General features: G+C 51.4%; 3 protein-coding genes across 3 annotated transcripts; all 3 read right to left on the minus strand.

Moving 5' to 3' along the window:
* Positions 1-1,186: 1,186 nt before the first annotated feature.
* On the minus strand, positions 1,187-8,163 carry N7509_007560 (putative myosin class II heavy chain (MHC); the record flags this gene model as incomplete). Its single annotated transcript, XM_056632197.1, has 4 exons — positions 1,187-2,245; positions 2,299-6,435; positions 6,471-7,951; positions 8,112-8,163. The coding sequence occupies 4 exons, from the start codon at positions 8,161-8,163 to the stop codon at positions 1,187-1,189; spliced, it is 6,729 nt and encodes a 2,242-aa protein (XP_056487748.1).
* A 1,196-nt stretch (positions 8,164-9,359) lies between these two features.
* Positions 9,360-10,436, minus strand: bgt1 (1,3-beta-glucanosyltransferase Bgt1; the record flags this gene model as incomplete). Its single annotated transcript, XM_056632198.1, has 3 exons — positions 9,360-9,595; positions 9,655-10,118; positions 10,180-10,436. 3 exons carry the CDS (start codon positions 10,434-10,436, stop codon positions 9,360-9,362), a joined length of 957 nt encoding a protein of 318 aa, XP_056487749.1.
* A 1,698-nt stretch (positions 10,437-12,134) lies between these two features.
* N7509_007562 (uncharacterized protein) lies at positions 12,135-13,001 on the minus strand (the record flags this gene model as incomplete). Its single annotated transcript, XM_056632199.1, has 3 exons — positions 12,135-12,526; positions 12,592-12,796; positions 12,852-13,001. 3 exons carry the CDS (start codon positions 12,999-13,001, stop codon positions 12,135-12,137), a joined length of 747 nt encoding a protein of 248 aa, XP_056487750.1.
* Positions 13,002-13,576: the final 575 nt, after the last annotated feature.

Raw genomic sequence — 13,576 nt, forward strand, 5'->3', positions numbered from 1 at the left:
CTGCGGAAGGTGAAGGTGGAAGGTGTCAAGTCGCCGGGAGTGGAGACGCTCGGACCACTTGTAAACAGCAGAGGGGAGTGCTGTCTAGTAGTAGTATTAGGGAAATTCCAGTGGAAGCCAATATTATTATTCAATTGAGGGAAATTACATCGAGAGGAAGCAGGTACTAGTACTACCTAGGTAGTATCGCTCAAGCGTAGTTAATTCAAGTTGTTCGCCGATTCAAGTTCAACTTTTAGTTAGTATTAGAGACCTACTAGTACTAGTAGTAGTGGAAATATATACAGCCAGGTAGAAGCCAACTTCCACTTAGAACAGACCTGGGATTCGCCTCAATAAGATGAATAGTTCGTAAATACCGAAATAGTAGCTATATAAATACTATATATTCATGAAAATACTGCAGTAATACCACATCATTATTCAAATACGGTTGGAGCAACAGTGTTCCAAACCTTCCTGGCAGGACCCCATCAAAACCATAATTATGACCAGGTAACAGAATATAGAGTACTACTGCAAAGATTAAAAAAGTACTAGTATTTTCTTCAAATATACTAGCACTATGAATACCAAGAATATAAAGAGCGGACAGCGTATTGATTAATATGTAAATGTAGGTTAAACCTCAAGTTTTAAATATAACGATAGGACATGAAAATAGGCGGTGAAAATATACAGTTGGGGTAGAAGCATGTAATATAGCATAACATGAACAGAGACCAGAAAATAAAAAGTCAAAGTCAACTTGAATTATCGAAGACAGAACAGGGTGGTATCAAATCAAATCCGAAAGGACATCACAAATCACAGATCTGAGGGGTGTGAGAAGAAAAATGAAAGGAGGAAGAAGGAAGGAAAGAAATGTGGATGGATATGTAGATATGGGAACGAATGGTGGGGGACCTTTTCTTGTTTTTGAAGGTCGGGTGAATTGAGTTGAGTGAGAGAGAGGTGGAAGGGGTAAATGTAAAATGTAAAATGTAAGTGTAAGTGTGAGTGTGAAAAACAACGCTAGAAGAAAAGGAAATCGAGATCGAAAACGAAGCAGACATCAACTAAATGACACGGGCATGATTTTCAACAGTCTAAAAGATGATCACGGGGGAAATGGAAAACGGAAGGGAGAAGAGGGAGGGGAGGGTGGATTCAAGTCGAGTTTGAAATGAGTGGAAAGGAAACAAGATCAGATCTCCGGCTGAGGTTGAGCCTGAGCCCGAATCTCATTTTCGACCTCGGTATCAATCTCAGTCTCAGTCTCCTCGCCTTCATCCTCATCATCATATTCACCCTGGCCCAAAACCTCAGCATCAGCATCAGCATCGACATCATCCTCACCAAGCCCCCCAATTTCAGCCAACGCATCCGCATCAGAAGTAATTCGTGGACCGAATGGTCCATCCTTGGGTGAATCAGAAACAACCCCATCAACCGTACTCTCAACATCATCCGCAAAGCTACCCTCCTCGTAATTCCCCGGCTCCGCATCATGGTCATAACTCGAGCGACGAAGTAAAGGGGGTGTCTTGGGCGGTTCAGCGATAGAAGCCTGAACCTCCTGACGAGTCGAGCCACGGCGCGGAGTAGAATTGAGTCCTCTCAACGGCCGAGTCTCAAAAGTGGTGGGAGTAGATCGACCCGGTCCCTGTCCCTGTCCCGGTCTTCCAGCAGCGACAGAGCCACGCGGAACATTGGATCGCGCATGCGAACTGGGCGGAGTCAAGAGTCCGGAGAGAAAGCTTCCCGCATTGCTGGATTTAGACGGAGTGTTCTCGGCAGAGCCATTCCCATTCGCCGCGTCGCGGGATTTGCGCCAGTTACCCCAAGCCGCGGCTGCGGCGAGGGGAAGGGCGGCGCGGGGAGAAGCGGCAATGTCGGAGATGGAGGGTAGGGAAAGGGGGGAAGAGTGGCCTCCTGTAAGTGCGCGTTCGCGCTCTTGTTGTTGCATTTGGAGGTTGGCTTTTAGGCGGATTGCGGCGTCGCGGACGGCGTGTTGGTTGAAGTTTGGCTGGGAGACTGTTTTGATTATGTCTGTGAGGTCGTCGATGCGGACGCCAAGGAGTTCGCGGAGCCAGTTGATTTCAGTGTCCTTCTCGTTGATCTTGTTTGGTGCGTCTTTGTCTACGGATGCGACTTCTTGCTCGAGTTCTTCGATGCGGGTCTCGCGTTGTTGGAGCTGGTCTTGTAGGACGAAGATGGATTCACGGAGGGCCTGGGGGGAGATGCGCTCTGGCTCATTGGATCCCTGGTTGAAGGACATTGAGGGCGAGTGTGCGTGTCTTGGTGCTGGAACTGGACCGGGGCAGGTGCTTTGCCCTTAGCGGCGGCAGCAGCATGGCGAGCAGCGGACTGGGCGATTTCGAGTTTCTCTTCGAGATGCTGGACGCGCTCTTGGAGATGCTTGACTTTGTCGTTGGAGAGAGCGAGTCGGTCTGTATTATGGGCTTCACCGCGGGCACGATCTTCAGAGGAGTTGTGCAGAGCACGGGCGTGGCGTTCGCGAAGATCGTTGAGCACACGCTCGTGAGTCTTGCGCTGGTCGTCAAGTGCAAGTTCCCGGGACTCCTTAGCAGCAGCTAGAGAGGTCACCCTGACTTCATTGGCTTCTTCCAAGAGCATCTCGTAGCGCTCACGGGAGGTGTCGGCATCCATGCGAACACCATCGAGCTGGCTCTGAAGACGAATGACCTGGGCCTCAAGTTCAGCTCGGACAATGTTGACTTGGCTATTGGAAGCTTCGATATCAGCCTCCATCGCAGTACGTGTGCGCTGGATCTCAACACGGCTGCTTTCACGAGCTTCGTTGAACTCGCGCTCGAAGCGAGCAGCCTTAATCTGCAGGTCGTGGTTTTCGGCGCGCAGGCCTGCGACAGTCTCCTCAAGTTTGACGTTCTCTTGTTGCGATTGCTCGTGGATGAACTTGATCTTCGCAGCTTCCCTCTCTTGCTTAGAAAGTTCAACAACCTCCTGCTCAAGCTGTTCACGCAGCTTAACCTCCCGAGCGTGCGATGCACGAAGCTCATTGTACTTGGCAAGTTGCTCTTCCTCCTTTCTGCGGAAGTTGGCCTGCTCAGTAGTAACATCGGATGTGACAGTCACCATATCATGCTGAAGACGATCAAACTTCTCAGTAATGTTCTGGCGAGCAACCATGCTATCCTCAATACGAGTCCTCAAGTGATCAACAGTCTCATGGAGGGACTTGTTCTCATCCTTGGTGGTCTCAAGCTGACGGCGGAAGTGATCGCTAGAAACACGGTACTCATCCAGAGTTCCTTCGAGGGCAATATTCTTAGAAGAAAGCTCGGCAATCGTGACCTTGAGAGTCTCGCTCTCTTCGCTGAGAGACTCGGTGCGGAACTGCATCTTCTCCAAGTGAGGAATCTTCTCCTCCTTGAATTGCAGGAACCGGGTCTCGGCATCCTCGGCGGCAGCGCTGTGCTGAGCAGCATCCTCTTCAGCAACCTTGAGAAGACGCTGGAGCTCAAGCACAGAGTCCGACGCCTCGCGACGAGCCTTGTACTCAGCCTCGGCGCGGTCATCGGCGAGACGCAGCATGCTCTTCAGCCCATCGATTTGCATCATCAAGCTGTCGGCGCCAATTTCTTCGGCCTCGGACAGACGAGGGGTCTGTTGAGCGAGCTGCCTGGCAAGAGTCTCCTCGAGAATCTCACGCATGTCACCGACCGGATCTTGGGCCAGCTTCTTGATAGTCAAAGCTTGCAGCTCGGCGATGCTCTCCTTCAGCAGCGCCATTTCACTGTGGCTGGAGTGCTGGATGTTGCGGTGGGGGAGTTCATGGGTGAGCAAAGCCTCTGTGACAACACTCTTCAGCATCTCCAGCTTACGATCACGCATGTGGTGAGGCGAACGGTCACGGACAGTGACTTCGCGCTCCTCATCATCATCTTCATCGTCGGCATCGCTGTCCTCCACATCTCCGGAGACACTGCGAATTGCTCTCCTGCTAGCAGATCCAGAGGCAATGGTAGCCACAGAAGTTTGAATGACAGCCAGAGCACGCTCCATGGGGCTAAGACGATCATCGATAGCGGAACCGACAATGTCGTTAATGCGGCGATCGAAGAAGCGGTTCCGGTTGAAGAACTTCTCATCCTCACCGGAGGAGATCATGTCATCCCAATCACTGACATGGTCATTCTCGGTAATGAGATGGCGAACCGGGGACTGGAGACGAGAGACAATGCTCTTCGGGGGAGAGAAGGTGAAGTTGCTCTGAGCGTCGCCATCCGAGCCAATATTGGGAATATCGAGCTTGTGTGTCTTCGGGCCACCGCCAGGGCTGGGGCTGGGAGCCTCGGTTCGGCCCTCTGCAGGACCGAACTGGCGTTCCTTTGTGGGAGCGGAGTCTGAAATCAGCTGGCGTGGCATGGGGGTAGTCTGTCGCATGATACCGACGTCGGAGTCGTCATTGAGTTGATCCATGACAGCGTTCAGCTCATCATCGTCGAGAGATTCATCGCCAGAATCGGAGTGGAATCCCTTGTGCACTTGACGGGCAGGTGTCTTTTCTGGCTCAGGGGTTGGTTGTTGAGCCTTTGGTGGGCTAGCAGTAGCGAAGCGAGAAGCCATAAGACCACCGGTTGGCTTTTTCTTCTCAACAGGCTGGGGCAGCTCGGGTTGGGGTTCGGGCTCTGCAAAGCTGGACGGCTCGACAGTAGTAGGGAAGAAACTGGGAACAGCCGGCTTGAACTCGAAAGGCTTGGCCGTTGCCGACAGTGTGGTGCTCTTCACGGAGCTCTTAGAATCGGAAGGACCATGCGCGGAAGCCTTGTAGTCAATCTGAAGACCGTCTGCAGAGCGCTTGCGCTGGGGTTGCTTGACACTCTCCTCGGTCTCCTCGGCGTGTTCAGCCTGGATCGGAGATGCAGTGTAGGATCTGGCAGCTGCACCTTCGGTCTTGTAATCGAACAAAGTCCAGGTCTCGGCTTCGCTGTGGGGTGTGCCCTTACGTTCAATGGTCTTCTCGTCTGGCGAAGCGTTCTCCTTGCCCTCGGCAACGGCATGAAGCGTAGTCGATGCCTGAGCGTTACCAGTCTCGCCCAAGGGGTGAGTGGAAATGCTATAGCGGGCTTCACCTTCAGCATGACCGATTCCGCGACGAGCACGCTTATGACGATCGGTAGGAACTGGTCGATCACCATCGTTATCAGCGGTCTGGACTTCACCGTCGGCATTCGTAGCTTCAGATTCATCCGGTCGGACAATTGGAATCGCCTTGGACTCCTTCGAAGGTTTAGAGATCTCATTGAGGTCGATATCGCCGAAGATCTTTGTCCGATTGGCAGCTGGCTGCTCGGAGCTAGCGTTGGAGGTGATACTGGCACCGGGGTTGAAAACAGGCGCGTCAACGTTGAAAGATGCCGCAGAGAACTTGAATGCACTTGGTTTGGGAGCCGGGTTGTGCTCGATATGATCGTCCATCATGCCATTGGGAGCAAAAGGGGCAGGAGGAGGAGGAGTAAAGCCGAAGCCTCGGTTCATACCACCAAACTGGAACGCGCTGTTGACGAATGGCGCAGGCTGGGACCCGAAGGATGCGGTTGGATCAAATTCCTTGGCCTCAACATTGAGAGACGAAACCGAAAGCTTGGATTGGTGGCCAAACGACTCGTGGCTTGGCTTGGAATCATGCCACGGGCCGTGATCGGGCAGAACCCCGCGGGTATGGGGGGTTCCAGCAAGGCTAGGGTTGGTATCGATGTCGGAGCCTTCGTGGTGGTTGTTACCCTGGCCGAATTGCTCATGGTAGAACTGGTGTGGCTGTTGGGAGAAAGAGTGCGAGGGATGACCGGATTGGTCGTGCATCTGATGTTGCTCATGCTCTGGCATACCCCAGCGAGATTGAAGCATGTTGGCATTTAGTGCATGATGAGCAGCATCGCGGTCATCCTCTTCCAATTGATGATCAGCAGATTGATCCATGTGATAATTATTGTGGTTCATCTGCTCCAGTCCTCTCTGTAGAGTTTCGCTCAAGTTATGGCCATGACCACGCGGGGTGGGGTGTGCAATCTCAACATTTGATGCGTGGAAGTGATCGGGGGCGTTGACAGGGGTTTGGGGAGTCTGGTATGGCAGACCCTGCTCCTGACCCATGTGCGCAAATTGTGCATCGAACTCATTCTTCCCATCAAATCCACCACCATGGAAGCCACCCTGGTCGTTAAACGCCGACACGGGGGACATGATCGAGTTGAAGTTGTGGAGCGCTCCTGGGGCACCGGATCCGCTTGCCTGGCGGAGATTGATCAAGCTCTGAGGTGTCATGGTACCGTGTGCAGGAGGCGTAGGCTGGAATTGGAAGGGGAAACCGGGCATCATATTCTGGTCCATGCCCATGAATGGAGTCTGGACACTAAATTGCGAAGCCGGCGACGCCAAAGAGCCAATACCAGCACTCGTAGTCGCAGACTGGCCAAAGTTTGGAGAGAAAGGATGAATGGCACCGAGAGGGTTGCTCCTGCCGAAGCGGTTGGGATAGGTGGTGATGCGAGGCCAGGGAATGGCGTTTGAGAAGCATTGATTGATGGCGAAACAGAGGGTTGGGGCTCAGGGTGACCGAAGTCGACACCTAGAGCTCGTAGCTTCGCCTCTTGAAGCTCATTCACGTAGTCATCCCACACAGCCTTGTCTGGGAATTGGATATGAGCCTTTTGGCCCCTAGTTTCCTCCCACAGCTCAGCTGGATCCGGGTACAAGGCACGGCTGAGGCCACCAAGTACAGCGGGTTGGGACTCATCGACCGCATCGCCAATGGTGAAACCGCGGGTATCGTATCCATCCTCCTCCCACTTCTTCATTCGAGCTTCGACATCGGCAGGGGTCAAAAGGTGGATACCGGATTGCTCTGTACCACGTCTATCGTCCGTAGGTAGCTCAATGATGCATGCTTTCCCGCGCCAATTCAGCTTCTTTCTTCTCCTGGGAGTCTGAGCCGCTGATCGATTCACGGGTTCAGGTTTTAACTCCTCCAAGACTCCAGTCTTTGTTTCCTCTTCCATGGTACTTGACGGGGGAGGCGGCAGTGGCTTCTCTGACGGTGATTCGGCATCAAATATCACCTCGCCGGGAGGATGAGATTCCTTGGTATCCGACATTATGTTTTTAGACGGTTCCTTATCGTATGCAAATCCCCAAAAGTCTTCCTGGCGCAAAGTATCGGTGCGCTTGTGCACGGTTTTCTTTCCCTTGGCACGAGCGGCAGCTCTTCGACCGACGAAATCGGAAAGGGTCGGTGTTTTCAGGAGGTCGTTGTCACGGATATTATCTTCCAGACCAAGCCAGTCGTCCGAAAGGTCGTCCGCAAGGTGATTCTGCGCGGTAAAGAACGAGGGCGCCTCGCTTCCGGAGTCGTCGCTCAACCAGTTGCTGCGCTCGGTTCTCGGTTGACCGGAGAGATACTGATTAATCCAATCCTGGGTGAAATCCCGGATCGATTTGCCTCCTTCTTCTACTTCCGCTGGATCGTCAAGATCGGCTGAATTGACTGCGACGCTTGCTCGACGAAGCTCTGGGATTGCGACCGAAGGGGCGGGGGAGCTGGCCTCGGATCCGTGGTCGATGCCCGCAAATTGGCTTAGAGTCAGAGAGAGGCGACGGGTACTCGGCGCGGCATACGGGGATCCCCAGGCTGTGGTATAGTAGACACTGCTCTCTGCTCTCGTGTTCTCGGGAGAGGCAGTCAGAGATTCGACGGGCCGACGGTTTGTCGAGAAGAACGGCAAGGGCGGGGGGTCGAGAGTGATACTCGGGGAGAATTGCTGGGAGGGAGAGCCAGTGTCCGATGGGCTACTCGAGTCTCCTGAGGAGGGAGAGGACAAGAGCAACTCTGGGGCCCGGCGTGAATCGTCAGGCGGGATGCGCGCGTCCTTGGGATGGACCGACGGGGACGATGCCGAAGAGGCGGAAGAGACGGTGGGGTCTAGATCTGATAATCCATGAGAGGTGGGATGGTTAGCATTCCAAGACAGTCTTCAAGGATCTCCCTTTCTTTTCTTTTTCTGGAAGTGGAGGAGGGGTTTCGAGGAATGGGATGAAAGGGAGGATCGCGTGGCGGACGCGGGTAGACCGAGCACAGGGACAGGCACAGGCGATAACTCCCTGGAAGCTGGAATGGAAAACGAGAATATGGAGAAGCATAAAGTGAATACACACCTTCCGTGTCGACTCCTGCAGCAAGCACTTGCTTGCCGCTCCGGTTATTGTCCAGAATGTTGACGCATGGAACGGGCAGTGAAGAACAGACAACCCGTGATTGGCGGTGGGAAGGATCGCGTTACCGGATGAAAAGGAGGGATGTGTAGATTGGGAGAATGCAAATTGGCAGCAGGAGGAGCAGCAAATTGCAGACACAGAATCACAAACACAAGTCACAAATCACAAATCACGGCAAGACCTGAAGCATCGCGGGAGGCGTGGAAAGGGGAAAAAAAAGACGTGTGGCTATTATGTCACGTCACGTTGAACTGGGGAAGTTTACTAGTAGTACACTACTGGCGAACTAAGTCACTGTACTTCCGAGGTGCCCCTTTTCCCCTAATGTACTAAGTACCAGTACTCACCAGTACCTACGGATCATCTCGTTATTCATTCCACTTTAGTCTTTCGTGTTAGTCTTAGCCTTAGTTGAGTAGTGTAGGTGGGCCACCCTTGCCTGGAAGGGATATTCACTCAACGGGACTCTACTCTGCTCTCTGCTGTCTGCTGTCTGCTGCCTGGTTACTCTCCTCTTCTTCTCTCTCCCACTCTCTTTACTCTACCAGTACCCACTCCCTTGCAGCACCCAATGCAATGCCATCACACTGCATCGCAGTCAATGGAACAAGAACTCGAATGGTAAACAAGCAAGTTCGGTTCGTGGGGGCATTTCAGGGGTTGGCGAACCACGGTTTGGTATGACTAAGCTGCATTACTATGACATAGGACTGCACAGTATAACATACTAGAGCTGTGTATACTGTAGAGTATAATATACCTATAGCAATAGAATATATTTACATGTTATAGAAGCAGAGAAAATACGAGTACTATCACTCTACTGCTGCACCATGCACTCTGCACGCTGTCACATTCACATTCACATCGGACACGTCAGGTCAGGCCGAGGTGCCACTCTACATTACATCTACACCGCACTCATGCTGCCCAAGATCACCAAATTAACCAAATTATTATTTCCATTCGGTTCAGTTTCGACCAGATGCAAGACCCCATCCATCTATACGGGGTCCACAAACAAAACATACAAGCAAAAAAAAGGTACAACGAAAAAAAAGTCAAACAGCTGTATCTACCACTCCTCTCAACAGATCCGCTCATTGCTGATCACTGAATCCTTATTTCGGGCAGCTGGTGTCAAACTTCTTCACGCGCTTATCGGTGAAAAGACCCCAGTGCTTCTCATCCTGAGCCTTACCATTGTCACCAATGCTGTCAGGCTTCCAGGACTCATCAAAGGCCTCGAAGTAGAAGAGATCCACGTTCCACGCCAGCATGCCGCAGATACCGTGCTTCCAGAAGGTCTTCGCATTATCGGTGCCGGCCTTGGCAGCTTCGTAGTCGGAACCACCATCTAGAAATAGTCAGTTATTTGGTTCATTTGACGGATCACAGAGTCAGTCTAGTACATACCCGTAGGCCAGCCAGTCTCGCCAGTAATAACGCGGATCTTGTCAGCATTGCTTCCGGCAATCTTCTGGATGTGCTTCATGGCACCGGTCATATCATCAAAGTAAGTCTGGTACGCCTTGTCGGCGGCGGTACCCTGCCAGTAGGCAAAGGCATTGGCGAGAACATAGGTGACCATGGGGTTGTCATCGGTGTTGGTGGTGAACAGGTCGTCGGCGGTACCATCGGCGAACTTGTTCCAGGAGTCGGCAGTACCGACAGTGGTGCTGGGGAAGGCCTTGCCAACGGTGCTGATGTACTTGTGGAGCTGGGGTCCGGTCAAATCACCACGGTACAGGGTCTCGGATCCGACGGTGATGGCCTCGACCTGGCTCTCGTAGCCGGGGATGTACTTCTTCAGGGCGGCGAAGTCCTTGACGAAGGAGGGGTCGCTGGTGCTGGTGTCGCTCTTGTCCTGGGCGCCGACCCTAGCAGAGAATAAGTGTGTTAGAGGGAGAATTGGTGGTGGTGCTGGCGGGGAAAACATACCAGATACCCAGAACAACCTTGAAGCCCTTGGACTTGGCAGCAGGGAGGATCTCTTTGGGGGTGTCGCACTCGCTGCCGGAGTAGGTGCGGACCAAGGTGGTCAGGTCCTTCAGGGCCTCAAAGTCCTTTTCGTAATCATCGGTGGTCTTGCAGTCACCGCTGGGCAGCTTGTCGCCAAGGGAGAATCCGAGGGTACCTCTGGCTGTCACGGCTGGGGCCGCGGCCAGCATGAAAGGAAGAATGCTAGAAACGCGCATGGTGGTTCGTAGAGGCTCGAATCGAACCTAGAGAGAGTGTGGGGGAGGAGGAGGAGGAGGAGGGGAAAGAATTGATCGAAAGAATGTGGTTGACAAGAAAGGAATGTAAAGGGTGGGAAAGACGTGAATGGAAAGAGAGAACGTCAGATCAGATGTGGAGGAGGAGGAGAGAAGGAGACCAACAACATCAGCCTGTCCAGCCTGTTCAGCCTAGTCAAGGGTCGTCCCTGAGAGTCCCTGGGAGTTCCCTTTGTGGGGCTAATCCAGGGGTTGCCCAATAGGATCCCCTATAGATGAAACATCCAAGGGTCTGGACTCCACTCCTTTTCACGAACTGTGCTGTTACACCGTTTGTTATGATCTTTGGTTTTGAGGCTGGGCAGATGCAGAGGCAGATGCAGCGCAGCGCAGTTCAGTGCAGTGCAGCTCTACACAGATCTTTGGGTACACATAATTAGACACTCGCCCTGAGCACCTGCATTAACCGAGTCTTGCGGTCGGATGTCCCCGATGCAGATGCAGCAAGGGATCCATCTGCCCAATGGAACAGTAATAACGTAGTAACGATTACTAATTCATATTCAAGTCACGATATGGATATCGGAAGACTATTTTTATAGAGTATCCATGGATATCATTGTGAGGTTCGCGTCAAACTTAGCCTTTCCATGACCATGGTATGCCCGATCTATCCCAAGATTCTAGCACGATCATGGATGATTTCCCACAAAGAACTAATGGTGTATTGAATATTTGAGCTTCAAGTGATAGATATATAGTCCTATGGCATTGACATGAAAACTTGAACAAATGATGAGATTTAGCTTTCATACAAGCTCGCAGCACTGTCAATTTCCGACTTCTCGTCCCTCTTTGTTTTCCACCCATGATAGATGTAGGGCAATGACTTTATATTGGTACGTAGTTTAACGTGCAACGCGCAGTTAAACATGTCCTAAATTTACTAAGGGCCGCTCAATGATGGGCCTAGGCCCTCTTTATTTTCCACTTCATTGGTGGACTCGCCTTGTTTTCTTCTTTGTGTGCGCCTTTGCCCTCTCCATTCTCTCTCTGTCTCTTTCTCTTCATCACTCTCTGCCTTCAGGGTTTGACGCCACCTCGGGCGCTTACCGTGCCGCGCGACTCGCATTCCCCAGACAAACCCTCGTCCACCTTAGTACGCTCGGTATCACTCAATTCCTCATTGACACCTCCGCGCATTCAAAGGACGTTTGTTCTTGTTCAAGTCGCCTGCTTCATTGTCAGGTTGTTAGCTTCGAGTTCGGCGCCGATCTCCTCAAACGGACTCGACCAAAGCTGAACTTTCGGCCCCTCCCCGAGCTCATCGAATAGAATGTCATCTTTTGTCACAAGTCGTTTTTTTCACTTTGCGGTATCTGAAGTCAGCTCGGAATTTCTAGCATGAATCAGATTTCTAAGCTCCAGTGAACTCGGCTCGGAGGAACGAAAATCATTGGAATTCAGACAGGCATCAAGCACCACAGCGTCCAGCAACCTTGCTTGTAACATGGTTTAACCAAAAGGTTCTCAATAATGATCTTCGAGATTTCAAGAAAATTCTAGAACTTGACCTAAATTATCCCTTTCCACGAGAAAGTCAAGTATAGGAGAAGAAAAGAGAACAAAAAAGGGAACTATGTACCAAGATAATGATAAACATGTTGAGGCCCTCCGAGTCTAGTGCCAATCTGGGAACCGCTTCCGACCAACATAAATGGGTGCGTTCTTGCCGGCGGCCGCCGGGTTTCTGAAAGCTAGAGGAGACAGCTCTGTCAGGACTGTTCCGTGAAGATGGCTCGCCGCTCCTGACTGGGCAACCTCAAATCTTGAGTGCTCAGTATTCATAATATCACGCATTATTTGCTGCCCAAGAACAGCAAGCGAGAAGCTTTCGTTGAGCCGGCTTCTGTCCGTCCATTGAAACTTCTCCAAGGATTGAAGAGCGAAACGCACAAAATGCTGGCAGTTGGCGGTCAAGAGAGCATATTTGTCACCGGCGTACTCAGGGTTAGGGTAGACAGCCTGACGAATAGCTCGTTTCCTCAGGAAGATCCGTAGGATCCATTGAACTAGAGTTATTGGTAGTATCAGTAATAGCCAACAGGCATCGAGAATAAAGACTTTCGGGACTCACGATGCAGAACGAACTCCTGTAAATTGAAATACATCACCTTCTCTTCAATCCCAGGTTCGAGGACTTGCTTGAACTCGTCCTTACAGATCATGTTCTTCCATAATCCTGCTCCGCCCTCTCCAGGAGTTCCCCAGACATCCTCCAAAATCAGATCACTTGATGTGTCCGTCAGAAAATTCATTCCGAAAACTCTGTACATAGGCCCCTTGAAGAAGTCAGTAATGCAGACTTTTTTAACAAATTCAGGTAGCACTACATACCTTATCACTGCTGGAGCAGGGTCGAATGTAGACCGCCCAGTGTGCAAGACGCTGCTGAGCCGCCTCTGGAAAATTGTTGACAATTTTCCAAGGGTTGTATGCCACGCCAACATACCAAGCCTCTCGTTTGTAAACCGCATCAATGGGCATTTCATGTATACTGGAGCCATTTTTCTGATAAAAAGCAACCTGAGGCCCGGAATGTATATCAAAAGAGAAGGAAACTCGAGGGTCAATTTGATCTCGACCAGGCCATGCCAGTAACCGCCCCGTCTTGCCTTCTATTTTGTTTCTAGAGAAGATTCCCATCACTACCGAGGGCGCTATTGACTTTCAAGGCGCACACAGTTTATCCGCGATATGGATGCAAGGTTCTGAATATGGAGGTAGAGGGTCAACAGCCGAGATAAAATGGCCAAATGAGCCGAACAGCATTTGAAGTAGGAATATCAATGCAAACAAACCGAGGACTCTGTATGTTGAGAGAGTTGCCACGGCGAGTTTTCTCGTTATCCTTTCTAGAAATGGGTGAATGAGAAAGGGCGGGGCTTTTCAATCGGAGGAATGGAGGTTACTTTGGACCATCTTCCTTTTTGCTTTTTTTGTTAATTTGAATGCTGGTCGCAGCAACGTCATCCCACATGCGCAAGTCCTTGGCCCCATTGATATGTTAGTACATACCAGGGCTTTCAAGGCCAAACTGATTCTCAGGCCGTAGCGCTGTC

Source organism: Penicillium cosmopolitanum (genome assembly GCF_028827165.1).
Source record: "Penicillium cosmopolitanum strain IBT 29677 chromosome Unknown utg000008l:1.0-4398992.0:1.0-4402845.0, whole genome shotgun sequence".
NCBI classification, from domain to species: domain Eukaryota; kingdom Fungi; phylum Ascomycota; class Eurotiomycetes; order Eurotiales; family Aspergillaceae; genus Penicillium; species Penicillium cosmopolitanum.